This window comes from Podarcis raffonei, chromosome 6 (assembly GCF_027172205.1).
Source record: "Podarcis raffonei isolate rPodRaf1 chromosome 6, rPodRaf1.pri, whole genome shotgun sequence".
In the NCBI taxonomy this organism is placed as follows: Eukaryota; Metazoa; Chordata; class Lepidosauria; order Squamata; family Lacertidae; genus Podarcis; species Podarcis raffonei.
Window position 1 is genome coordinate 6,049,549 of NC_070607.1, and position 27,916 is coordinate 6,077,464.

General features: G+C 42.2%; 1 protein-coding gene across 6 annotated transcripts in view; it reads left to right on the forward strand.

Moving 5' to 3' along the window:
• Positions 1-27,916, forward strand: part of TDRD5 (tudor domain containing 5) — a 43,304-nt gene that overhangs the window by 2,637 nt on the left and 12,751 nt on the right. For all 6 annotated transcript variants that reach the window (XM_053391282.1, XM_053391280.1, XM_053391285.1 and 3 more), the window contains exons 3-12: positions 771-1,193; positions 3,632-3,831; positions 6,711-6,794; positions 7,621-7,677; positions 9,011-9,164; positions 12,131-12,282; positions 14,974-15,194; positions 16,495-16,707; positions 26,005-26,071; positions 27,458-27,658. In XM_053391282.1, coding sequence (XP_053247257.1) covers positions 771-1,193; positions 3,632-3,831; positions 6,711-6,794; positions 7,621-7,677; positions 9,011-9,164; positions 12,131-12,282; positions 14,974-15,194; positions 16,495-16,707; positions 26,005-26,071; positions 27,458-27,658 — 1,772 coding nt within the window. The remainder of the gene's footprint in view (positions 1-770; positions 1,194-3,631; positions 3,832-6,710; positions 6,795-7,620; positions 7,678-9,010; positions 9,165-12,130; positions 12,283-14,973; positions 15,195-16,494; positions 16,708-26,004; positions 26,072-27,457; positions 27,659-27,916) is intronic.

The following is a 27,916-nucleotide window of genomic DNA, read 5'->3' on the forward strand; positions in this document are numbered from 1 at the left end:
CCCCGCAGAGTGCGGTTTGTTTTACAATAATGGCAATTCTTCTGCAGTATTGTGTCATGGTGACACATTCCCCAAACATGGTTTAAATATGAACCAGTTTTTAAACCTAAGAAGATGAAATCTGCATGTAAGAGTATTTTTTTTTAATGTGTTTATGTTGCAGGGTATAATGCACTTAGACTTCACTCACAGGGGTAACAGAATTAAGCTATTCCCACAACAAATAGAAGGTACAGATTTGGACATAACGTAGCCCAAGACATCCAAAGTAGTACTTTCAATTCTATGTATATAGCATATTTATTTGGTCATGTTTGATGTGTAATGTCTGCCTAACAAGAGCCAGCACTCCAGGAGAGAGCACACCATGTGACATCTTCAACAGATTTTATGGTTGTGGGTGTTTCCCTTCACATACGTGAATCACAAATACTGTAGGCTGGGGTGGGTGGTTGGGTTGCCTTGATGGTGGTAAGCAGGGAAGTAAGTATAGAAATGGAGGGTTGTACATGAGATTAAATAGAGAGGTATGGGAGCTCTAATAACTTAGGGAAAGGAGGATCTTCTGGTCTGAACAGCTGGAAAAATACCTATGCTTGCAGATCTACAAATATTGTGTACTAGTATTTTGATAACTAGCTGTATTTCTTTGGCAGTACCATTTGGTTGTAAGAGGATGGCAAGAAGAAGGGGGGGGGAGGAGAGGAGAGAATTGTAGTAATTTTCTGTGTCAACATGCAACTTTAACCATATGGGCTTCTGTCTTTTAGCTATTCCAGATGAGTCCACTGAGTTGATTGCAAGCTTGGTTGCCAGACAGAAAAGCAAACCGAAGCCATATTTTTCCAGGGGAAAGCCAAATTTCTCTTTTCATGCCAGATCTTGCTCTGGCCTGCCTCAGCCCCCCCGATTTTCTCTGCCCCGGCGGGGTCGGGTTTCTCCTACTCTGCCAGCTGTGGTAAAAAGTGAACTGAAGGAACTGCTGAGATCTTCACCTGTCCTGCTTTCAGATTTTGACAAAGCCTTTAGTCGGCACTTTGGACGGAAGTTTGAATTTATGCGTTTTGGGTTCTTCTCTATGTTAGAAGTGCTGAATGCAGCTTCAGATATCATCACGGTTGTGCAGACAAGGGCAGGCTCCTTGTTGACTCTAAAGCCCCCCATTAAGAAAAATCCAGAAAAGCTGCCAGAGTGTAAGTTTATGTTTGCTTAAATTCAGCTCTAGGGGAAAATTGCTCTTATTTGGCACCTTCATTTAGTTGAGATTCCTGCATTGCAAGGGGTTGGACTAGCTGACCCTAGATGGCTCTACAACTCGTGTTTGCTTTACCCAATACTACCTTGCAGCCTTATGGTTCCTCTCCACATTAAACATACAAACTCCTTCTGCCCCAACGTGTAGATAAGCGCCCCTCTCAAGAGGTGTGGCTGGAAGAGGTGGGATCACAAATACAGGAACTTTGAGAAACCTATCTGTTACTGGAAAATGAGTAGTCCTGGGTAGAGTTAATTCCCTTCTGAGAGCATGTGCTCTGTCTTGCTCTTTCTCAGACAGCAGCCAAGCATGAGAGTGGGAGTAGTGGGGTGAAGCAAAGACGTTGGTGCACTTCAATTAAAGTAATTAATCTTAGTGTGTACTATTCATGTAGAATTTTGCACCCAACTGCAGATTGCACACAGTTGTGGACAAGAATCTACAAATACATTATGTGCTCATTTCTGTAGGTAGACAATTGATTTGTTTTTGTCCCAGGTGCCAATAAATAGAGTAAACTTGGGAAAAGGTTGTGGTCTTAGGTTCAGAGAGCTTGGCTTTGTTACTGCAAAATTATGACCAAATTGCCAAATATTTTTCAGTAGCATTTGAAACTGAAAACCATAGTGAAATACCGTCGTGGGGGCGGGGAGTACACCCTCTTTGAATTCCATGGTTTTACATATAAGGACATAGTAATCATCTGTTTCTTAGCAGGTCTTAAAATTAGGTAAATACAACCTCAGATGAACAACACATGACGTATCACAACGTGTCATGATTTATTTAATAGAAATGAATCCAAAATGGAGAAGCCTTATGATTCAGTAGCTTGTAGAACAACTTTTAGCAGCAATAACTTGAAGTAATAGTTTTCTGTATGACTTTATCAGTTTCCCACATCGTTGTGGAGGAATTTTGACCCACTCTTTTTTACAACATTGCTTCAGTTCATTAAGGTTTGCTGGCATCTCTTTATGCACAGCTTACTAAAGGTATTGCTATAGCATTTCAATTGAGTTGAGGTCTGTACTTTGACTAGGCCATTTCAATACCTTGATTCTTTTTCAGCCATTCTGTTGTAGATTTGCAGGTGTGCTTGGGATCCTTGTCCTGTTGCATGACCCAGTTTCAGCCAAGCTTCAGCTGTCGGGCAGATGGCCTCACATTTGACTCTAGAATACTTTGGTATACAGAGAAGTTCATGGTGACTCAATGATTGCAGGGTTCCCAGGTCCTGTGGTTGCAAAACAAGCTAAAACCATCAACCCTCCACATCTGTGCTTGACAACTGATACGAGGTGTTTGTGCTGATATGCTGTTTGGTTTTCGCCAAATGTGACGCTGTGCATTATGGCCAAAAATCTCCACTTTGGTACCGTCTGCCCAAGGGACATTGTTCCAGAGCTTTGTGCTTTGTTCAGATGCAACTTTGCAAACCTAAGCCGTGCTGCCGTATTCTTTTTATAGAGAAGAGGCTTTCCCCTGGCAACCCTTCCAAACAAAGCATGCTTGTTCTTTTTCTGATTGTACTGTTATGAACTTTAACATTTAACATGCCAAGGCCTGTAGATGTAACTCTTGAGTTACTTGCAATCTTGAATGTTTTCCACTTTTGAATAATCTTTCTCACTGTGGAATGATGGAATTAAAATTGGTTGGATATGGCTTTATAACCCTTCCCAGTTTCATGGGCAGCAATTATTGCTGATTTCTTTCCTCCTTGGCATTGTGTTGTGTAGACCAGCAAACTGATAAAACTTCAGCTTTTGTAGAGGTGGGTGCACTTGCTGATGACCAATTAAGCAAGCACATTTGATTAGCAGCACCTGTCTTTTACTTAGCCCCTTAATTCCTATGGAAGCAGTAAATTTTTCACAAATAGCTTCCCCATTTTGGCTTTATTTTGGCTTTATTTTGTTGTAATATGACTTCTGATGTTGTTCACCTGAGGTTGTGTTTACCTAATTTTAAGACCTGCTAAGGAACAGATGACTGTTATTATGTCCTCATGTGTACAACCACAGAATTCAAAGAGGGTGTACTTTCTCCCCCCCCCCCCCATTCATGAAGGCTCTGCATTAAGCTCATTCTTCCTTTCTGCTTTGTCAGTTAAGCAAAATGGTGATCCTTGTTCTAAGCCTTGTGCACTTGCGCTGATGAGTGAGTCATCTTGTATCTGCTCAAACATGCAAGTGATAAATAAAACAATACAGTAAGGGGTTTTGTGCTGTGCTGTTGGCTTATATTGAGATTCCACTGCTCTTGGAGGTGTTCTTGGAAATGAGTTTGAGCCTTCCAGCATTGCCTACCTAGGAAAAACAGAAAACTGTCACGTCAAATCATGTCTGTAAACCCTTTCTTGGCTTTATTAAGGCAAAGCCGTGATTCCATCACATAAGACAAAGCAGACTTTGCCTACTACTCTGCCAGCACCCGCAGTGAAGAAATCTTCAACACCTTCCCTGCCTATGGATAATCACAATCCATCTCCAAGCCAAGAATCTGATGCTTTAGTAGTAGAGTTGAAACCAGTGGAAACCCCATTAGTGAGAACTGATGAGAGGATGAAACAAGTAAGTAATAGAAACATTGCACTCCAAAGGTGACTAAACTAAGGGAATATTTAATTAGTTATTATGAGAAAATGAGAATCTGTATGGACACATTTCATTTTGTTTGGTGTCTTAATTAGTACACATTGTCCCTGTAGAAGGATTTTAAACCTAAGTTCTTAAAGATGAGAAAAGATCTGCTTTAAGCTGGGTGAGGACAGAGGTCGTCAGCCTTCTTGGTTGGGCCAGTGGGCATATTTGGAATCTGCCAGTCATAAAATGGCTGCCATGGGCACTTGACATAATTAGTGATGTTAAATTCTCGAGAATAATCTCGATTAATGAATTGTGTACATTTAAAGCAGCTGTGTAGATGACACAGAATTTACAGTTTGTGGAGAATATTCTCCAGAGAATTTTCTAGCATCACCTCACATCACTAGACATCTGTGGGGTGTGTCATGACACAAAATAGCTGCCATATCTAAAAGGGGAAAAATGAAGGCCACAGAATAGTGCAGGTGTGCCTCCCCCCCATCAGTTGGAATTGCTACTGTACTTGCTGAAAGAGAGAAGCTCAGCTCCTCTTCTCACAGTTACCTCCCAGCATAATATGCTTCTGCAGCAAATGCAAACAGTTAATCAAAATGACTGTCACAGCAAGGAAAATGTAAATAGGACGAAAGAGGAGTTTTCCAAAGGAACGCTCACTGAGTGCATAGACAATTTGTTGATCTGGGTGCTTCCACACTACACACTTGGTGTGGGAATGCCATGCCTTTTTCACTCACTCTTTACTGGGCACACTTGTTACGCGGTCCTGTGGTTTTTCCATATTTTTCAGACTGCAGAGGAAGATCAGAAAAACAGTGCAGTTTCTGTAGGTGTAGACAGCCTTGGTGCTTCTGTTCAGTTTATTTTGTTATTTTTTAAAAAGGGTTTTTGATGTGTGTAGTGACTTTCGGAAGATTACAGTAGTTCCATTCAACATCACTTTTCATCCAGACCTTTTTTTGTTAACCAGCTTTTAATTAGCACTGAAGAGCTTTGTGTAGGCATTTATATTAAAATATTAATATTACTAAAATAGATCTTTTTAATGAACAAATGTTCTAAAGCTGTAGCTATGCAATTTTTAAAAATGAACCCTGCTGCCTTTCTTGTCACCACTATTGTAACAATGCTTTTGGGGGGGCCCCCCTTCAATTTAAACACGTTTCCATACAAATGTTAAATTGCTTGTCGTTTTGGCATTTACTGAAGAGTACAATGGACAATCTAGTCTCAGAGAATGCTCTTAGTGTTAATTAAATTTTTTTTTTGAAGGATCACTTAGACTTTTATTTTTATTTCTTTTTGCTGCTCAGACAAATTAGACCCTCCCAAACCACAGCTGCTGTGCTACATGCTCTGTGTGGGCAGAACATATAAGGATGTAGACACTAGAAACACACAGTGCCCCTGATAGTGTGGAGAGTTGATTGCTCTTCCATATTTAGCTCACTGCAATTATTAGCTCTAGGAACTGCCTTTTCGAAGCACGCTTGGAATTGTTATCTTGCATTTCTATCAGTGAAAAAGTACTGCAAACTGCAGAGGTCTTTGAAAAAACAAGGCAGAAGACTTCTTGCCTGACTCAGTCAATGGATGGGAGTTCAGTCGGCAGTTATTGCTGCAGTCCTGTCCACCTTACCCTATACAGTAGCACCTCGGGTTAAGTACTTAATTCGTTCCAGAGGTCCGTTCTTAACCTGAAACTGTTCTTAACCTGAAGCACCACTTTAGCTAATGGGGCCTCCCGCTGCTGCCGCGCCGCCGGAGCACGCTTTCTGTTCTTATCCTGAAGCAAAGTTCTTAACCCGAGGTACTATTTCTGGGTTAGCGGAGTCTGTAACCTGAAGCGTCTGTAACCCGAGGTACCACTGTACCACTAAAAATGTAAGCTTGTGTCCAGTGAATTAAAAAAGTAGCAGCAGCAGCATGGACTACACTTACACTGGGGAAGATGCAGCGGTTTGGTGGTTGAGGGCACCTTATTACCTGCCCTTTACCCTAAGGTCCCAAGGCTGGTTGCATCATTACAATATTACAAACAGGTGAAAACAACTTAAAACCACAGAAATAATGTGGATCCTAAAAATATACATCTCAGCTTTGGAAAGCCAGGGTAAAGCGGTGCATCTTCAGCATTCCCTAGAAGCTGTATAATGATGGTGCTAGATGCACATCTGTGGGGAGGAAATTTCACAGCTCTGGCTGCCATGGAGAATGCCCTCTGCTGAACCACCTTCTCCCTCCCTCGCTTCTGAGGGCGATGGAGCAACTAAGAGTGACCCCTCTGCCAAACTTAGTACCTGAGATTCTGTAGGGAAGGAGGTGGTCTTTCAGGTATCGGGACTGAATTGTTTAGGGCTTTAAACACTAATGTGAGCACCTTGAATTGGGCGCATAACTTTTTCCCCCCCTTTGGCTCCTGCAGAGGAGGACAGGGTTATCACTAAACAGAAGCTGTTGTTAAAAGTAGGTTCCTCTAACTTTCGGGTATTGGAAACTATTTTGTCCAGGGATGTCATCCCTGCTATATAATTATACAATATTATGTATATTTTAGATGTAGGTGGGAAGTCAGGCTGTGTGAGAATGAGCAGGAAGAAGAGGGCACCAAAGGCGGGGAAATGTAAAGACATTTAAAAAAATGCTTTAAAAAAATGGAACTTATTTACAATATTTGTACCAATCCTATCATGTAATCTTGATTTGAAGTGATTGTTGGGTGGTGTTCAAAACTTTCAGTGTGAAGTTTCCAATGTAAATGCCACATTTATATAAATGGGTGCCAATTTGTTTGCACTGGCTTTTCCTCTCACTTTCTTCATATCTGTGGAATCTGTTTCTCAAAGCTAGAGAAGGAGATGCAGATAGCACTTTCCCAGAAAGGACCTGGAGGGACAATCAGCTCAGAACTTAAGGAAAAAATAAAAACTGTAAGTGTTCATAATTTAAGGAACTTAGGTTGATTTTTTTTAAAGGCATGTCATTAATTAAAGCTATGCAAAGGAGCCTTTCAGGAGCCTTAGGCAAACATTCTCTGCCATGCTGCCCACCCTCTTTCCTGGTGTGAGGCATATGATGATTTGACTATTTGTCTGAGCTGGCAGGCTTGTGCTTACTTTGCAAATCAGGATTGAAAACTAAGGAAGAATGTCTGAATTAATCATCTTAAAACCCAGCCTGTGTGCCCCTCTCCTTGACCTCTTATATTCCAGAAAACGTGGGCTGGATCTAGACACATCAAAGAAGCGTTTCAGTCTAAAGCATTGTAAATTTAAACGGAAAACAGGTGGAGAAAAATAGGACTCTGCATCGCCATCTGGTTGCACAATGTTATATCACACATACAACACACAAATCATTTTTTTTTAACCAGTCTAGCTGAGTCCTGGGTGCTTTAAAGCAGGCTTCCTCAACCTTGGGCCTCCAGATGTTTTGAGACTACAGTTCCCATCATTCCTGGTCACTGGTCCTGCTAGCTAGGGATCATGGGAGTTGTAGGCCAAAAACATCTGGAGGCCCAAGGTTGAGGAAGCCTGCTTTAAAGAAAAAAATTGGGAAATCATATTGCATGTAGCTGTGTATAGAAAATAAACTTTTGTGCCTGTATATTTTTATTTTGCAAATGTTTTCTTAGATGCAAGACAAGTGGCTAGTTGGGGGGTATTGTTGTAAATGTTTGTTTCATGCACAACATTCTCATCGGCTGTTTAGACTGCATGACAACTAATTGTTGACTTTATGTTGTTTGTAATTTAGATTGTAGCGCAGCACCCCGAAGGATTGCTTGTTTCTAAGTTACCTGGTGAATTTGAGGTATGTTTCCTCCTTTCAGAAGTTGCTTTTGCTTTTGTCCTTTTCTGTGTATGTTTCTACTGAAACAAATATTGGCGCCTGAGTCAGAGAGACAGCCAATAGCTCAGCATGCTAGACCACAGTTTGCTTGGGCTCGTTCCAGCTCATGCACACTCTTCTAAACCATGGTTCAGCACATTAGTGCACAATCTACACCCCTTGACTTAATATTATATAGCCTTTGGTCTTTAGGAAGAACGGAAGCGGGGGGTGGGCATAGCTGTCAACCGTTCCTTATTTGGTGGGAAAGTCCCTTATCCCAGTGCCGTGTCCCGCTGCTGTCCCTTATTGATGATGTCCCTTAAATTTCCTGGGTTTCAAAGGAAGCAGCTTCTCTCCCTCCCTCCCTGCTGGCCAGGAAGGAGGGAAGCTCCAACTGTGTTGCTTGGCTGTGTTGCTCACTCAATAAGGAGTCTTAAGAACGACGGGGGGTGGAGTTTGCATGCCTTGTGCCGATCAAATCGGCCGCGTTGCCTGGGGACTCGCCTTTGCTCAGTGCTTCCCAGCTAAGAGGTGACAGTGGTTTCCCTTGCTGCATCCCCTTTGCCGGGTTGCTGCACTGTGGGAAGAACCGCTGGAGGCTTCGTTTGGCTGCTGGCTGAGCTTTCTGCCTTTGGCTCGGAGGGGCTCAGAAGCTGAAAACACCTGTGCTCGGAAAATCCCTTATTTTGGCTGCTGATCCCTTATTTTCAAGGCTGCTGGTCCCTTATTTTCAAATCTGTAAGTTGACAGTTATGTGTGGGGGGAGTGATGGTTCTGCCCTTAACAGGTTACCTCTAAGGGTATGTGGCCCTCAGCAGAAAAAGCATTGCCTGCTCCTGGTTTGGTTTTATTGTTGCCTCCCTGTAATCTTACTCTACTTTTGGGGGTGGGATGAGGGAAGTTCTTCTAATCTTCCTTTTCTTTTGCTTAGATAAACAAAAATCTCTGATTCGAATTTCAATTTAGTAGGCTAAAATATTGTTCGGCATAGACCAAAAGTGAACAAAACAGACAAGAAATTTTACTAGGTTATATTCTCTGGGTAAAAATGGAGACGCTTTCCAGTTTTTATGGACCAGATTCAAAGAGATTTCCTACGAAAAGTTCAGGGTCAATATTTTCCCTTTTCTCCACCCCACTCGGTGCCCATTTCCTTCCTGACCATCACTTGAGCTAAATGTTTTGGAGAGCATTTTAGCTCCCCAAAAGTACCTATTTTTTATTGCTGTTAGTATAGCTATTGCAAGTCCAAAGGAAGAATATTTCAGGACGTCCTTTTTGCTTTGATTAATCAGTTTTTCTTTATATCTAGCGACATTTTAAAGAAATACTGGCAGTAAAGAAGCTAGGTTTCTTAAACCTGATGGAACTGGTTGGTGCCCTTAGTGATGTTCTCCATATTGAATGCAAAGAAGGGGAACAAGACTGGCGCATCTTTGACATTGAGTCACAACGCTTAAGAGATGGTAAGTGGGGAACACTGCCTTTGCAGATACTTCCAAGGTGCAGGTTGGATTGGGCTCAAACAAACAAACTGCTTAACCCATGCCATTTGATAAAGCAAGTTTGCATTTGGGTTGCAATAGACTATAATTCATGCCAAAGGTGTGTTGATAGGCCCCTATTGTTTTCCCCTTGGCACACAATATATTATCACATGCCTTCCCAATTTCCAAGTACAGTGGTACCTCGGGTTAAGAACTTAATTCATTCTGGAGGTCCGTTCTTAATGTGAAACTGTTCTTAACCTGAGGTACCACTTTAGCTAATGGGGCCTCCTGCTGCCGCCAGTGCTGGATTTCTGTTCTCATCCTGAAGCAAAGTTCTTAACCGGAGGTACCATTTCTGGGTTAGCGGAGTCTGTAACCTGAAGTGTCCGTAACCCGAGGTACCACTGTAGTGTGAGATTCCAGGTGCTTACCAAGATTCAGTTTCCTTGGAATGAGGCACAGTGGAGATTGTGGTGTCTTTATAATAATGAGATTTATTTACACATATATACAAAATGAGTCTAGGATGGCAGGACTCACAGCATTAACACCCCAATGAGCTTTTGCTTCTTCCAGAGCTGCAGCCTTAGATTCAAACAGAAATCAAAACATCACTCTGACTCTGGCATCCTAGCCTGTTGCTTTTTAACTTCTAGCTTCTATCTCACATCACTTAACACTCTCCACTCTGCCTTTGTCCTTCCAACTACCCACGAGTTGAGGAAGAGGCCTCCACCCATTTGTTGTATGGCACAGAGCCCTTTCCTTTGCTTCCCTTAATGGCCCATTACCCAGGCTATTGCCTCACCAGGAAGTCGCCAGTTGCTTGTGTGCACTCTTGTCTGATGAGGGTGCTTAAGCCTGGGAGGGGGGTGTCCCACTAATGTGCCAGTTGTTCAACTGGGGCACAAGCCTGAAAATGTAGAGGCCAGAAGAGGTGTTGTGTGTGCATTCTGTGCCCCCTAGGAGCTGCTGTAAGTGCATGCTTTTGTCAATAAGGAATTAAACCACCAGCCGTTTGTCCTTCTTGGCTTAGTGTGCTCAGGATAATAGTGTCCTTATAAGTGGGATGATCTGCTCCAGAATATTTGGCAGGGGTGAAACAAAGGTGAACCATGGTTGCAGCTTGTACAGAAAGGCTGGCAGATTGCACCTTGTTTTACTTTCCAGCTTATAGATCCTTCCAAGGTGGATCCCAAGAAACATTAAACTATATTTTTAAAAATTGCACTAAACAATATCAACATATCAAAGTTATCAAAGCAAAGAAGGGCTATAGCTCAGTGGTAGAGCATCTGTCTTGCAAGCAGAAAGTCCCAGGATCAGTCTCTGGCATCTCCAGGTAGGGTTGGGAATGTTACGAAAAAGGACCAATGCAGCAGCGAGCTCCAGGTGGCTGGAAAGCCAAACAGGATGTTGATAAATGGGACTGTACTGTGGGAACAAAGGAACAGTCTATTCACACCACTGAGCACCGGATGTTAGCTCAGTGTGTCACCTGACCTGTACTGGAAGTACAGGGGAGGAGTTTATTCTCTCTGCTGTTGGTGATGAGAGAGAGCAGTCACGTTTCTCTGTACTGCTGGAAGGACAGAAATAAAGGCATGTAAATACATTTCTGTCTGTCTCTCTCCCCTCCCTGGGGATGAGAGGGGAGGAATGGTGTGTTCTTCTCACGTTGGGAAGGATTGCCGATTGAGATCTCGCCTGATCTTGCCGGGAGTCGCAGACAGGGAGGTCAACAAGGATTCAAGCCGGGCACCTGGAGGGTGGCCAATTCCTCTGACTTTTGGCTTGAACCCAACAGGGAAAGACCCACCCCCCAAATCCTAGAGAACCACAGTCAGTTGCAGTACTGAGCAAGATGGACCAAGTAGATGGACTCAGTATATGGCAGCTTCCTATGTTTGTATCAAGGCTCTTTTCACAGGTCGGGGGAATGTCCAGCTGAACAGGCTCTGAGATGGTCTTCAGATGCCTCCCTCTTCTTAGATCAGGCATACGCAAACTAGGCCCTCCAGATGTTTTGGGACTACAACTCCCATCATCCCTAGCTAACAGGACCAGTGGTCAGGGATGGTAGTCTCAAAACATCTGGAGGGCCAAATTTGCCTATGCCTGTCTTAGATCCTTCCTAATTTTCTGTGATGTGTGAAGATGCAATAAGCATGCATGCTTAATAGACTACTTTTATTTTCGAATTTAACAACACCTTGGGGGGGGGGGAATAGCAGCCAAGTAGGGGAAATTTTGAGCAAAAAAGGAGGTCAGGACCCTGCCCTGATTCAGAATGGGAGCCTATTCCAACTGGGCACCTTGGTTGGTTTTTCCCAGGTGTGAAAATGGCAGATGAAACATGTCTCTTTAAAACATATACCGTATTTTTCGCCCTATAGGACGCACTTTTCCCCCTCCAAAAATGAAGGGGAAATGTGTGTGCGTCCTATGGGGCGAATCCAGGCTTCAGGAAGCTCTCCGCAAGCGACTTCGTGCAGCTCTCCCACCGCTTGCGGAGAGCTGCCTGCACCCAGAAGCCTGGGGGGCGCTGAGCTCAGCGTCCCCCAGGCTTTGGGCTTCGCGCAGCTCTCTGCAAGCTGTGGGAGAGCTGCGCGAAGTCACACAGCTCTCCCATGGCTTGTGGATAGCAGCCTGTTCTGGGGTTCGGGGAAGCTCGGGCTACCCCGCACCTGGGGGGGAACTAAATTTCCCCCTCCTTATTCCCCCCCCAAAAAACTAGGTGCGTCCTGTGGGCTGGTGCGCCCTATGGGACGAAAAATACGGTAACTATCATCACGTGTAGTTTGGCCTTGCCTCTGTGATGTATGATTCTTGAATGCAAACTTCCTCCTTTGTGCTTGAACTTTGGGAACTGCCAGTTCAGACTTTTAAAAATGAAGGTTGTGTGTTTGCCTTCTAAACATAAGTATCTGTTGTTCCTACAGATGAGCATGCAAGTGATAAGATTGCCCAGCCTGACTCTTTAGCACATGAAGAGACGCCAGATGTGCATGAGCTGCTCAGCTGGAATTTTCCTCTGGAGGAATCTAAGGCTCCAGATGTGAAACTTAGTGTAGTAACGAAGATGACGACACCGGTAGGCTGACATTGCCGTAGTATCATGGTTAAGAAGTAGCGTCATGTTTTACAACAGTTGGATAGATATCAAGAGACGACTAACAGTGGATTGTATTTATTTTATTTTGAAATCAGTTGTTTTTGTGTATAATTTTTATTAATTTTTCTGTTTTACAATTTAACATACTCATTTTACATCCTTAAGATATCAGTGACGTGACTTCTTCTCTTTCCCTGGTTCATTTTACATATCATAAATCCCTGCATATTTTACAAAAACTATACCTTTAAGTATTCCATTCTTGCATCCATCAAAACTTATTTACATTATTGAATTTATCTTAATGCTGCCAGCGTTTTCAGCTGTACACAATTATTTCCCATATATTCAGTAAACATTTTCTAATCTTCTTTAAACATATGCTCTTCTTGTTCTCTTATTCTATATGTTAAGTCTGCAAGTTGTACATATTCTGTCAAGTTCCCATTCTTCTTTAGTTGGGAACTCGCTCGTTTTCCATTTTGGGGTTAACAAAACATGGGCCACAGCAGTGGCATACATAAATAACCTTTTTTTGACACCTGGGAATTTCAGTCTGAATTATCCCCAACAGAAAGGACTCTGGTTTTTTGGGGAAAGTACTTTTAAACATGTTTTTCAGTTCATTATGGATCATTTCCCAATATTCCTTTACCCTTTTACAAGTCCACCACATATGAAAGAACGTTCCCTCCACTTCTTTGCTTCTCCAGCACTTGTCTGATTCAGTATTATATATCTTAGCAAGCCTACTCAGAGTTAAATATCATCTCTGAATCATTTTCAGGTAGTTCTCCTTCAAAGAATAACATGCTGTAAACTTCAAGTCACTTTTCCAAAGTTTTCCCCACAGTTCAAAATCTATATTGTGTCCTATATCTGTTGCCCAGTGTGCCATTGAGGCTTTAACAAGCTTTAAAATATTTTATTTTGAAATCAGTTGTGGTCTCCCCAAGGTTCCTTACAAGGCATTTTTTCCAGGAGGTCACTAGGTAAGTCCAGATGTACATCAAAATACCTGCTTCCACCTACTGGCTTATAGATCTCAGCAAGACTCTCCCTTTATACCTTTACTCTAGTACACCCACACAAGAAACATGGATGAGCTATACTAACCTTAGAATTCATCCAGATCAGAACATAACACATAAACATATATTAAGAAGCATAATATCCATAGCCACTAACGCAACTAATTTTTATCCTTTACCTCTAGGGCTGTAAATACCTGCTTTTACTCTCCTGTCTTGACGGTCAGAGCAATTTTCACATTGATTTCACTATTTTGAATTTTGTTAGCTAGGATATAAGGAACTGTACAAGTTCTGACTAAGTAGATTCAGGGGCTATAGATTCATTTTCTTGAAGAGCAGCCTGCTCCCTTCCACTGCTGCATGGCAAACCCTGAAACTAAGGAGAGTTTGAAAAGCAGATTGCTGTGACATGAGATGAAAGACTTTTCAAAGAAGAAATTAAAAATTCTGCTTGGGAAGCCCAAGCCCCTTGTGTGGTTATCCATCTCTATAGATCTTAGCCGCTTCCTTATTTTAGTTTTTTAAAAATCATTCAATAGGAACTTGTAACAAATATTTATTAACTTGTTACCAAAATTAGATTTAAGGCTTTCCTTTAACCGGTGATATTAAAATGTGCCTTATTGTTTAATATATTAGCTTTGTTTATTTAATTATTACTTGCTAACAGAGTTTTGCAAGCCATCCTGCAATTTAAGTGTTCAAGGCAACTCACAACAAGAACAACAACAACAAATTCAAATTAAAAACCAAAAGTGTAATATAGTTTAAGAATGCACATTTTGTCAGAAGGTTTCAGGTAAAGTTCCTTGGGAAGATAATTCTACAGTGAGTGCTACCACTGAGATGTAGCCAACTGCCACATCTCATTTGGAGCAGGACTTCTGAGAAGATCTCTAAATCTAGGTTGGGTAGGCATGTGTTGCGAGTAAGGATGGATCAGGTACCCTGGTCCAAACTGCTCTTTAAAGGTCCAACACATTCGATTGGGTCTGGGAATAGTCTGGGAGCCAGTGAAGATGACAAAGCATTGGTGTGATACACTAATTTCATACAATCTCAGTTAGCTTTCTCTCAACCAAATTCTGAAGTAACAGAAGTTTCCAGGCTGTATTCAGCCATAGCCCCACCCCCAAAATTAGGATTTTTTTCCTACCTCTGTCTCTGTTTTTCAAAAATCTCTCTGGTTTGCATTTTAAAATTGTTTTATGAATGTTTATTTACATTGTGTTTATATTAGTTTGGTGATATTCCAAGCTGCTTTGCAGTGTTTTTGCCTGGGAAGATGGGATATAAGTATGTAAACACATAAGTAAGTGAGGAAAATGTGAGCGAGAGAGGCTTTGATGTTTCAGCAGAACCATGTCATAGAGGAATTATTCACTGAGGGTATGGAAAACCAGGAAGGGATGTAATGGAGTTAGGGCTGTCTGTGTGGCACTTTTTGTTGCATGTTAGGGCATCCAGACTCATTGCTGTTAGGATGGGGACTTGGAAGACTAGGAAAGTGTTTTGGATTCCCATGGAGTCAAGTACCTGGGATTTTCCAGCCCTGGAAATCTCTTGAGTGGCCCGGATGAATCTGTTGTACTGCTTGGATCAGAATGACTTTCTTTTACTTTCCTTATGTTTGCAGCACCTGGGTATGGAGGATACGCACATTATTCAAGAGATCATGGGAAATGAAATCCCGCCAGATGCCGTCCAGGACAGAAGCCTTTACAGCCTTCCCCAGCTGGACACCAGTGCTTTAGTGGGACTATTTGTGGAATACATTGTCTCTCCTTCGCAATTCTACGTCCGACTCTACAGTGCAGAAACGTCAGTGAAGTTAGAAAACATGATGTTGGAAATGAGGTGAGGGGGAACTTACCCATTTCGGTCTGGGCTTTTCGTTGTATATGAGCTAGGATTGCAGGGAGAAAAGAGAACCCAGTTTGGTATTGAGTGTTCTTGTGGTCTGTCAAAACTCATGTGCAAAAACTTTACCCTGTTTCTTGGGAAGGGTATTCTTTGATGTATACACTTCAGTGTGCATGGTTTTAGTATTTTATTTTCTTGAAGCAGCACGATAATCAACCGAACAGAAAACCCTTCTAAACATCAAAATAGGTCTGAACAAACAAATGGAGTTTTAGCAGATGTTTAAAGCATCCAACCAATGAAACTTCCCATATCTCTTTGGGTTGGTGCCATCTTGTCAATCCCCTATAAAAGCCTGGGTGAACAGGTGCATTTTCAGCTGCCACCCAAGCAGTCTATGTAATCATAGGGAGAGTCAGCAGTGTTCCCCTGTCCTTCAGTTGTCCTCATTGCTCTGCACACTCAGGCAGGGAAGAGGAGGGACAAAGTCAGTGCAGTGCAAACACACTAGTGTTTTCACTACAGCCTCCTTGCCCCTTTACCTATCTACCAGAGTGCAACAGTGACACAAGCAACTGAACATCAGATGAATCATAGAATCATGAAATTGTAGAGGAAGAAGAAGGAGGTGCTGACCTAAATGGCCTCGGTCCTGTATACCTGAAGGAGCATCTCCACCCCCATCATTCAGCCCGGACACTGAGGTCCAACGCCGAGGGCCTTCTGGTGGTTCCCTCATTGCAAGAAGTGAAGTTACAGGGAACCAGGCAAAGGGCCTTCTTGGTAGTGGCGCCTGCCCTGTGGAACACCCTCCCATCAGATGTCAAGGAAATAAGCAACTATCTTACTTTTAAAAGACATCTGAAGGCAGCCCTGTTTAGGGAAGTTTTTAATGCTGTATTGTGTTTTTAACATTCGGTTGGGAGCTGCCCAGAGTGGCTGGGGAAACCCAGCCAGATGGGCGGGGTATAAATAAGAAATAATAATAATTTAGTCCAACCCCTGCAATGCACAAATGTCCCCACCCTGTCATCTGCTCCTGGATCTGCTTCTATGCCAGTTGTAGGAGTTCTATAGCCAAGGTGCCACCACAGAAAAGACCTTATCTCTGGTCACTGCATGGTGTACTTGTCCCATCAACAGGACCACAGGGGTGACTTCTCTTGCAGATCTCAATGCAGATTAATAATGGTATAGGGATATCTGAGACTCAAAAGTTTTTTAAGACTTCAAATGTCTGCTACTTAGACATAGGATTGTACTGTTAGTGACCCACTTGGATCCTGTATTTCAGACGATGCTATTCTAGTAAACATGTAGCTGACCGATACATCATGCCCGAAGCCTCAATCAATCCTGGCCAGCTTTGTTGTATAAAAAATTCGGAAGACAAATGGTGGTACAGAGTTATCATTCATCGAGTGCTCAGTGACCAGGAAGTGGAAGTGTTTTACCCGGACTTTGGAAGTACGAGGACTGCCCAGAAATCCTCGCTGAGGTTTCTGAAGTAAGTAAATCGTGTGCTAGGCAGGGAATGCTTATGGGCTGAGAACTGGTGGATGGTGAGACCTCTTTCTTTTCTACTCTTGCTCTCAGAAAAATTAATGGAGGATAAGATTATGTTCTACCTCCACTTTCAGAGGCAGTCTGTTTCTGGATATGAGTTGCTGCACTCGGGTCCTGCTTGCAGACTTCCCAAAAGCTTCTAGGTGGCCACTGCAAGAACAGGATGCTCGTTAGATGGGTCATTGACCTCATTCAGCAGAGATGACTCTTATGCTCTCATACGCAAATCCCACGCACCCTTCCTTCCTCTCACACACACGTCCATTCACTCAACTTTCTTTTCACTTTCTCTGTCTCCCTGTCCGCCTACCCACCCCCCTCACATACCCACACCATCCAAGATTTCAAAGGTAGCACTTACGTATCAGTTCTCACATCTTGTCATCTCGTACCTAAAATCCAAAGTTCTTTCAAAACTGACTTGTCCTCTGTCATAGGCAGTAAAATAGCGTTTGGGAACACAGACAGTACAGTGCAAAATTACTCTTGCTATTTTTTTTTTTAAAGATATTTATTAAAGTTTTTCAGGTATAACAAAAAAGATGAAAAATAAAAAGAAACATACAAAATAAAAACAATTAAAAACACATTAATTTTCATAACATATCTTCCTTACGCTTATTTCCCCAGACCTCCTCGTACCTCCCTTTTTTGTATTCCAGTTTAGTTTGTTAGTTCAGCAAATCCTTACCATTAAACTTTTACCCATTTGTAAACCTTTTTTTCATGTCTCTTAAAGCATTACAGCTGGAAACCACTTATTTTCTATCCAACATCCTTCTAACATTCATTAATTTTACAATATTTCTGTAAATAGTCTTTAAATTTCTTCCAATCTTCTTTCACCAACTCTTCTCCCTGGTCTCGGATTCTGGCTCCTGTAACGTCAATACTAAGTCATCTGCAAATGCTCTCAGTTTGTATTGTTTGGCTCCGACCTGTATACCTTTAACCATGTTTAGCAGGACCTCCAGGACCGATATAAAAAGCAGTGGGGAGATTGGGCTCCCCTGTCGTGTCCCTTTTTCTATCTTAAATTCTTCCGTGACCACATTATTTACAATTAATTTAGCCTTTTGTTCGGAGTATATTGCACCTATACCATTTTCAAAACCTTGGCCTACCCCCATCCCATGTAGGTTCTTCTTCATAAAACTCCAAGAGATGTTGTCAAAAGCTTTCTCCGCGTCCACAAATATCAAAACTGCTTTAGTGTTTATATTCACTTCTAGTTTTTCCAAAATATCAATTATGTTCCTCAAATTATCAGAAAAGTGTCTTCCCGGGAGAAAGCCCACTTGGTCTTTATGGATCTCTTCCATCAATACTTTTTTCAATCTCTTGGCCAAAATATCTGCAAAAATTTTATAATCCACATTAAGTAACGATATAGGGCGGTAGTTCTTAAGCTGAGTCTTTTCAGTCTCTGTTTTCGGTATAAGTGTAATATACGCCTCTTTCCACGACTCTGGTGCCCTTCTCCCTTCCAGTATTTCATTGCAGACTTCCTTCAAAGGTTGCAATAACCACTCTTTCAAAGATCTGTAATATCTAGAAGTCAGCCCATCTGGTCCTGGAGATTTACCCAATTGCATGTTTTGAATGGCACCTTCTACCTCCTGTTCAGATACTTTGTAGTTCAGCATTAATTTACTTTCTTGAGAGATTTTTTGTAATCCATTTGTCTTCAGAAATTGGTCTATGTCAGTTTCTTTCTGTGGCCCTTGTGTGTATAATTGTTTAAAGTACTTTTGGAAATAATTTTTAATCTCAATTGGGTTATGTATATTCTTTCCTTCCACTTCTAGGTTTGTAATAGTATTTAATTTTTGTCTTTTTTTCATTTGCCAGGCCAGCAGTTTCCCACATTTATTAGCTGATTCAAATGTTTTTTGTCTCATTTGTTTGATTTTCCATTCTATTTCCTGATTCATTATTTCCATATATTGTACTTGATATAATTTTATTTCTCTCAAAATCTCCTGGGACTTTGGTTTTGCTCTCAATTTCTTCTCACTTTCTTTTATTTTCTCCAAAATTTTATCTTTCTTCTCATTTCTTCTCTTCTTTATTGCATTCTGTTGTATCAGGAACCCTCTCATAACAGCTTTGCTTGCGTCCCAGATTACTCTTTTTTCTACATTTGTGTTCATATTTATTTCAAAATAGTCTCTCAAAGTTTTTTGGGCCTTTTTATACACTTCTTCATCTCTAAATAAGGTGTCATTCATCCTCCATCTGAAGGATCCGGTTGTTATTTGTTTCATCTTCCATCCTTATAGCGTTATGGTCGGAGCAGGTTTTTGGGCAGATTTCTACTTTATCTTTGGTGCCATTCCTCTAGTTATCCATATTTGGTCAATTCTAGTCCATGTCATCTTGGCTTCAGAAAAGAAGGTTCCTTCTCTTCCCAAGGGGTTCTTTACTCTCCAGATGTCCACTAAGTCCATATTATCTGGGACTTCCGGGTTAGCGCCATCAACTAATGGCGGATTCCCTCTGAGCTCCGGAGGGAATTGGCTCCGCAGGATCGGGTCTTGCCGCTGCGGCGACGCGGGGACCCTCAAAAATCACAGGCAGTGAAGCCTGTGAACCTAGTGACTCGGTGGGCACCATTTGGGCCCCCCCGACCTGCGAAGGAGCCTTTTTAAAGGCTTTGGAACGGGGGACGGGGTGAGCGGCGCGGTGCTGAGAGTCGACTGCTTCTCCTGTGGAGTGAAGCCGCACTGCTGTGGTCGGAGAGCGCTGACTTCTTCTTGTGAGCAATTGGACTTTAAAGTAACAACCCGTGAGTAGAACGGAAATTGGAATTGTAAAGAAAATTTTTATGAATTAGGCACGATCGGGGAAGGTGCAAACAGGAAGTCCGCCTCCCCTCCCTGTAAACAATTTAAAGCAAGGACCTGCTAACTAAGGTCGAGAGAACCCCTTCTTTTCCTATTTTGGTAAAAGACTTTAATTTCACGATTTGGCAGTATAAGAAATCTTACTGGAGGATAAAGAGTTAATTTTGGGAGCTGAAGAGCCACCCCCCCGGACCCGGGTGTGCTCCGTGAGAGAGCCTGTTGAGGAGGTATTGAAGAGTTTGACAGCTGTCAAATTAGCTGTCAAGATGGAAAAAGAATTTTGTTTCTGTTGCTTCTGCTGGTTATATTTGTTACAACTTGGTTACAATTTGTTGAAAACAAGGAGGAACTGATACAAACTAACTTGACTTTTGGATTTGAACTGGAAGGTATATTAAGTAACCAAAATCCCTCTAGAGGGGGTTTTGGGACATTACAAGAATGGCTGGAGGAGGGAAAATTCAGGCTGAATTGGACAGAGTTTTTGTTCTCTTGGGAAAGTTACAAATTGATGTTTTGGCTACAAATGTTACAACTCTGGACTTAACAGTAAACAACATCACTGAATTTGATAAGGATTTGAATCAGGAAGTCCATGCAACTGAACAAAAAGAGAAACTTGAGAGCTTTGAGAGTTTGGAGAAGGAGACATATGTTGTTCCTGAAGAGAAGGAAGGAGGAGCTGTAATTTTGCAGATGACAAAGGAGAGCCAGAGGCCTGACATGATGGCAACAAAGGAAAATAAAAACTTGATGTGGAAAATCTGGTCTGAATTGGAGATTGAAAAATGGAGAGATCTCCTTATGTGGAGATCTGAAGACCCAAGAGCTTCTCCGAGACTTGGTGTTTAATATTAAGGACTATCAAAAAAACCGGCAGAGAGGAATTGAGAGAGAATTAAGAGCCTCGGATGTGAGATCTCCAGGCTGATAGTAGACTAAGACTGATGGACATTTGTTGGGGACTGAAACCGGGAAAGGGGGGGGTGGAGTTTGGGAATCCAAAGGGTACATAATTACAATCTGCTTTGTTTTGTTTTTATTTTGTTTTGCTATTTGTATGAAAATTGGGGAATTCGTGGAAGGGAATTTGGGTCGACTTTAGAAAAATGTTTAAAGAATGAGTATTGATGCATAAGTATTGATGTTTAAGTCTGGATAAGGCAAAATTGGTTTTTAAAATGAACTAAATAGAAATAGGTCAAAAATTAGGGTAAGGATTTGCTGAACTAACAATTGGAGTTGGAATACAAGAAGGGGAGGTGTGGGGAAGTCAGGGAAATATGTTATTGAAAAATAAGTTTTGTGAACCTTATGTGTTTTTAAACTTTTTTGGTTTTTTCCTTTTTGATTCTTTTTTAATGTACTAAATTTGAAAACTTTAATAAATATCTTTAAAAAACAACAACACTAAGTCCATATTGTCTGTCATCTCAAAAAATGTTTTCGGTAATCTACCATCCTTGGTAACTACCTGTCTTTGTTCCTTGTCCATATTTGTAGATACTACTCCATTCATATCCCCCATCAAAATCAAATTGTAATCCAAATAATCCAGTAAAGTCTCATGCAACTTCTTATAGAATTCAGATTTCCCCTCATTCGGTGCATAAATTCCTACAATCAAAAATTTCTCTCCTTGTACTTGAATTTCAATTGCCAAAAATCTTCCTTGGTCGTCTTTAAAGATAAATTTCGGTGATAGTCTCTCCTTTGCATAAATCACAACTTCTCTTTTTTTAACTTTGTCAGATGAAACAAACTCCTGTCCCAATCTTTTGTTAATCAGTAACTTCCTATGTGCCCTTGTTATATGTGTTTCTTGTAAACAAATCAAGTCCAATTGTTCTTTTTTTAATAAATGAAACACACTTTTTCTCTTTCGAGGAGAGTTCAAACCGTTACAATTCCAACTTAATAGTTGCAGAGCCATGATGGGGCTACTTCACTTTACCTCCAACTGCTCCGAGTGTCTGTTCTTGTTCTGTAGGTAGTGTCACTTTCTCTGGGCCGTGCAATCCAAAAGATAGATTTGATATGTCTAATATGCCTTTTGGCTCTTCTTCAGATTCCACTTCTTTCTGTAGATCTTCCTCGTGGTCTTTCAAGAACCTGTCTTTTTCATCAACTGATTTTATTTTTATCTTTCTTCCTTTGTATTTAAAGGACAGGCTTTGAGGAAATTCCCACCTAAAGAGAATTCTATTTCTTTTCAACAGGGCCACTAGATCTCCGTATTTGAACCTTAAGTCCAGAAGATGTTTTGGAATGTCCTTAAATATCACCACACTTGAATCATCAATTTCCAGAGTCTTTTGATAGTGCAAATTCAGAATTTTATCTCTCTCTTCTTTTGTTCGAAAAGTAATCAGTCTCTCACCTTGTTCTTGCTTTGTCTTCTTCCAAGTCTAAATGCATTCACGATCTTAAATTCTTCCTTCCCCAAATCCAGTTGCCAAAAATCTATGAATTCCTGTGTAAGAAAATCAGCCAGGTTATCTTCCTCCCGTTCTGGTACAGCCCTGATTCTCAAATTTCTTTGTCTGTCTTTCAATTCAATCATAGAGAATGTCAAATCATGGTCCTCCAATTTCTTATATACTGGTGGAATCTTCTCTTGAGTGGCAGTTGCAATGTCTTTTGCTTCCTCAGCTGTCTTTCGAGTCGAGGCAGATTCCTGTAGTAATTTTTCGATGGTCTCTGTATTGATATTCACCTTCTGCCCCAAAATATTGATACTTGTAGTATTTAAATCAATTTTGCTTGATGCTTCCGCAACTTGTTTGTCTCAGCTACCTGTTTGTTTGTCTCAGCCACCTGTTTAGTTAAACTTTCCAAAGATTCATTAATTTTTGCAAGTGCCTGTGCCAAAACTTCTTCCGATGACATAACTTTTGGTTTGACCTGTGGGAGTACGGCCCCTGGTGTTCCAGATGCTCCAGATGTTGAACCTCTTCGCGGCTGCGCAGTGTCTATCCGATAATGTCTGCCAGACCTAGTGGTTTTTTCCTGCGACAGCTCTATCTTCCTTTTCCCATCTGCCATAACAGTCTCATGGAAATTCAAGGTCGCTCCCACAGTTAAACAGTTGTTTTGGAATAGAATGGAATTTTCCTCTGAGCCAGTTGTTATTGTAACAATATCCAGCTTCCTCTAGGGGGACACAGTAACAGCCAGAACTTGCAACTTTTAAAAACAAAGATAGTCTTTATAAGTCCTCCAATTTACTTTAAAGACAACAGTCTCAATACACTTAAACAGTTATTTTCAAGCCAGGAGAAGTCCAGAAACACTGTATCCCTTTTGCAAAGTTAACTGTCAGAAATAAACTCTCCACTGTGCGGCTTTCCTTATCTCAAGGCAGTCCGTTCCAGGTTTTAAACAGTAAATTTTAGCTTCCTTTCCCCCTTCTTTTTTGCAGGTAAATTCAGCTCAGTCTTTTCCCCCTCCTCTCCTGCAATCCGGAGGGGGGGGGCACTTTCCAGATGTTAAGATTTAGCTCTTTTTTTTCCAAGCGACTTTCTGTGTTTCCGCTTTAGAGTCTCTTTGCTTTGATCTGTTTACAATGAAAGGAAGGTAGACTTCCTGGTTGTACCTTCCCGCTCAGTACCAAATTAGCCGTTTTTTCCCTTTTAAATCCAATTTAATCCTACTCACGGGTAGTTGTTTTCAAAGTCCAATTGTCCCAGGAAAAAGGCAGTGCTCTCCGGTAACAGCTTCGCGGCTTCGCTCCACGGAAGAAGCAATTAGCTCACAACACCACGCCACCCCCGCTCCGCTCCGGAGCCCGTTACCGAGCTCCTTTTGCAATTGGGGCACAAACGGTGCCCGCTGAGTTCCACAGTCACAGGCTTCAGCCGCCTGTGATTTTCAAAGGGTCCCCGCTGCGCCGTAGCGGTACAGACCCAGTTTCCGTAGAGCCGGTTCCCTCCGAGTCAGAGGGAAGCAGCCATTACCGATGGCGCCACCCCGGAAGTCCCAAAATTACTCTTGCTATTTAGCATAGGTGGGTGAAAATCCATCCATTTCTTTTTTAACTTTCAGCCATCAAACGGATAGGCTTTAATAGTCTTGTTCCGTCCAGTGCATTTTCATAGCACAAAACATCATGCTAAACATCATTTAAGGCAGTAAGAAAGGCTAAGATTTATTTGGGCTACCTTTTACCCATTGCCCTTGCTGCTCCTACCTCCTAAGGACCATTCCTGCTTTTACCATCCTTCCCACCCTGTTTAATTCCTAGCCTTTTCAAGAGAAAGGTAGGCATGCAGACTTAGAAGTTGCACTACACTGTGTCACTAGAACAATGCTCTAGACACCGTGCTACTCTTAACTGCCGTGCTCTCTGACTGGGTCTCCTTTCCAGCCACTGGGCAGTTGCTACAGCTCATGGTTAGTGAGGAGAGAGCTTAATCACAAGCCTGGCTTCTGAGGACATGCTTAGCTGAACCCTGGTATAGCTCAGAGTGGTGTGGGAGTAAAAAAGGATGGAGGAGGAGCAAAGCAGATTCAGCCTTCGCTCCATGGTCCTGGTAAGCCATGTGTGTGGACCTGTTACGAAAAAGGAGCAATGCAGAAGCGAGCTCCAGGTGGCTGGAATGGTAAACAGGAAACTGATGTTATGGGAATGTACCGTGGGAACAAGGGACAGTGTACTGAGCACCGGATGTTAGCTCAGAGTGTCACATGACCCTGTACTGGAAGTACATGGGTGGAGTTATTCTCTCTCTGCAGTTGGGATGAGAGAGTACAGACATGATTTCTCTGTACTGCTGGAAAGACAGAAATAAAAGCATGTAAATATATTTCTGTCTGTCTCTTCCCCCCCCCCCCCCGGCGATGGGAGGGGGAGGAATGGTGTGTTCTTCTTCACGTTGGGAAGAATCGCCGATTGGAGACCTCCCCTGGTCTTGCCGGGAGTCGCAGACAGGAGGTCAACAAGGATTCAAGCCGGGCACCTGGAGGGTGGCCAAATTCCTCTGAACTTCACTGGCTCTGCTGGCTTGAATCGACAGGACCAGGGTGGATAAAAAATAATGATTTTTAGAAATAAATCAGATTTTTAAAATTTAAATCAGATGTTTTTTATTTAAATTGGATTTTTGAAAATAAAATGCTTTTGGAGGAAAAATATTTCTAAAGATAGTTTTCTGTTTAAGTTACATTATAGTCCATGGGTGGGCAAACTAAGGCCCAGGGGCCGGATCCAGCCCAATTGCCTTCTAAATCCAGCCCGCGGATGTTCCAGGAGTCAGCGTGTTTTTACCTGAGTAGAATTTGTGCTTTTATTTAAAATGCATCTCTGAGCTATTTGTGGGCATAGGAACTCGTTCATTTTTTTCCCCTTCCAAAATATGGTCCGGCCCCCTCTGAGGGACAGTGGACCGGCCCCCCTGCTGAAAAAGTTTGTTGACCCTTGTATAGTCCAAAGGCTATTCATCAGGAAATAAGGATTTGTTTTAAGTTTTAAGTTTTTTTTAATTGTTTAACCACATCAGTTAACAAACATAGATACATATGTGTAAAGGGAATTGGGGGTTGCTTGTGCGTAAAGGGTGCTGCAGCTCTAGGCAACGTTGCCTGGCTAAACCTTTCCCTGGCTGGACAGCCCTTTCTCCATGGCTGTGTCAGTCGCTGGCAGAATCCGTCAGTGGGCGTTTTCTGAACTTCTTCCAACATAAAAACTCTTTGACGCCAAGTCTCCGCCTAGCCTCCCTGCGTGGAAGTCTCCTGCGCAGAGTGGGCGTGCCCAACGGAGGTCCTGGGCTCTCCCCGCTGGTCTCTGTGGAAGAGTCTTGGAGCCCTCTCTCCGCAGTCCCCCCTTGCTTCCTGGTGTCACTCCTATTTCCTTCCTCAAAGGAAGTGTTCTCTCTCTCCCTGCTGGTCCCTTCTCCTGCATTGTTAGGGAGCCTTACCTCCACTCTAGGCTCCGATGGCAGTTCCCTGACAATATGCTATAATGTTATTGTTTTAGTTAAATAAATTGTTTAAAAAGTTGTCCAAATATAAACAGTTAACTTATTAACCCACACAATAATTTCATAATTATCTATGTATTTCTAATAGTATAACCAAATCAGTAATTTTTGATATAACTGTAAAAACTACTCTGAAAATTTATCACACAAAAAATGAAACCTTCCTCTAGTTGTAAATATTAAGATAATACCAGCAAGAATGAGTCTTTCTGTAAAAAAAATGAGTTCAATCAAGTCTTACTGACTCGTGATTTAAATCAAATCCACCTTTGTGTGGACTCAGTCTTGCTTACTTTCTTTCGTGGGAAATGCCAAATGTCAACGCTTTGTTCATTATCCAGTTTGATGCAAGACTACTTGGCTTGGGGCAGTAAGTCAAAAGTGGCCCTGTGAATTACCTTGTTCTTGTTGCAGGTCTTGTTATGCAAAGCTTCCTGCTCAAGCAATCCCTTGTTCCTTAGCTTGGGTGAGACCTACAGAGGTATGTATATATGTATTATTTTTTCAACTAACCTTACACTAAATGTTTGGGAACAACTTAAAAATAAACTGGCTTTTGTTTTCTGTTCTTGTTTTAAAATTTAACGTATGTGTTCATTTGTTTACTGCACATTTTTTACCAATGTTGTAGCATTTTTATGTTGCATCCCAAAAGTGCTCAAGCTTTGGCAAATACCGTATTTTTTGCCCTATAGGACGCACTTTTTCCCCTCCAAAAATGAAGGGGAAATGTGTGTGCGTCCTATGGGGCAAATGCAGGCTTTCGCTGAAGCCTGGAGAGCGAGAGGGGTCGGTGCGAACCAACCCCTCTCGCTCTCCAGGCTTCAAGAGAGCCGCAGCGCCAGCCCCACAAGGTCGGGGGACAGCGGGGAGGCGGAACGCCGCCATCCCGCTGTCCCCGGACCTGGTCTGCAGGCGGGCGGTGGGGAGAAGAGCGCTTCTCCCCGCCGCCTGCCCCACAAGCTCCAGGGACAGCTGGGAGGCGCAGCACGTCTTCCCGCTGTCCCCGGACCTGGTCTGCAGGCGGGCAATGGGGAGAAGAGCGCTTCTCCCCGCCGCCTGCCCCACAAGCTCCGGGGACAGCTGGGAGGCGCAGCACGTCTTCCCGCTGTCCCCGGACCTGGTCTGCAGGCGGGCGGTGGGGAGAAGAGCGCTTCTCCCCGCTGCTGGCCCCACAAGCGCCGGGGGGGGGGGGAAATAATTTTTTTTCTTTATTTCCCCCCAAAAAAACTTGGTGCGTCCTATGGGCCAGCGCGTCCTATGGGATGAAAAATACGGTACTTAAGGAAGGAAATCTCATAACGGTTAGGTATTTGCTGAGACTGCTTCTCTTCATGCCCTACATCTAGTGGATGAGTGAATCATAGGGTTGGAAAGGGACCCTGAGGATCATCTAGTCCAACCCCCTGCAATGCAGGAATATGCAGCTTTCCCACATGGGAATCAAATCTGCAAACTTTGCATTATTCGCATGCTCTAATCAACTGAACTATTTTGTTGCATATTATTTGGAGTGAAAGGAGCAACCAAGGGTCTACTTGTCAGTTATATCTGTATATCACAAGGTTTTAGTGAGGAAGAAGAGTCATGAAGGATTAAGAGCAATGATAACATCAGAATTTTAAAGTTCAGAAGGTGGAATAGCTCAAAGAATAAGTGATTAAAAAAATGTGTAGCTATGTTTTGGAAAGTAAAGATAAATAAGATTTGAAGTGCTATTTTAGGGAAAAAAATCGAGATACAAAAGAAGAACACAAAAAGCAGTTGGAATGTATTAAGACTAATCAAATAGACTCTGATGTGCAGAGCAAATGAAATTATTTTTTCAACTCTGCTTGACTTTGTACCTTATCCTTTCTTTATCAAGGACAATTGGACTGCCAGTGACATACATGAATTCCAAAGGTTGTGTGAACTGAAGCTGCTTGTGGGAGTCGTGGATGAATACATAGATGGAATCCTTTACCTTTTCCTCTGTGACACCAGCTCTGACGAAGATATCTACTTGCACAATGCACTGAGATTAAAGGGCCATGCATTCATCTGCAGAGAAAACCTGCCTTCCAAGGTGAGGGCAAATATTTGCAGGGGGCACTAAGGGAAGGTTAAAATGGATAAATATATTTTAAGGGCTTGAGGTTCTCAAACTGATTTGTGATGATGACCCATTGAAAACTGAGGGGGGATGGGGATGTCCCAAGTGTTCTTAGTGCTAACTAAACCAAACCAAAAAATGTTAAGTCTGTGGAAGGATGATAAAAAGAATGACATGGCATATTTTTTTTTCTAAGAGAGCACCATGTGAAAGCATGTGGAAACATAGTTT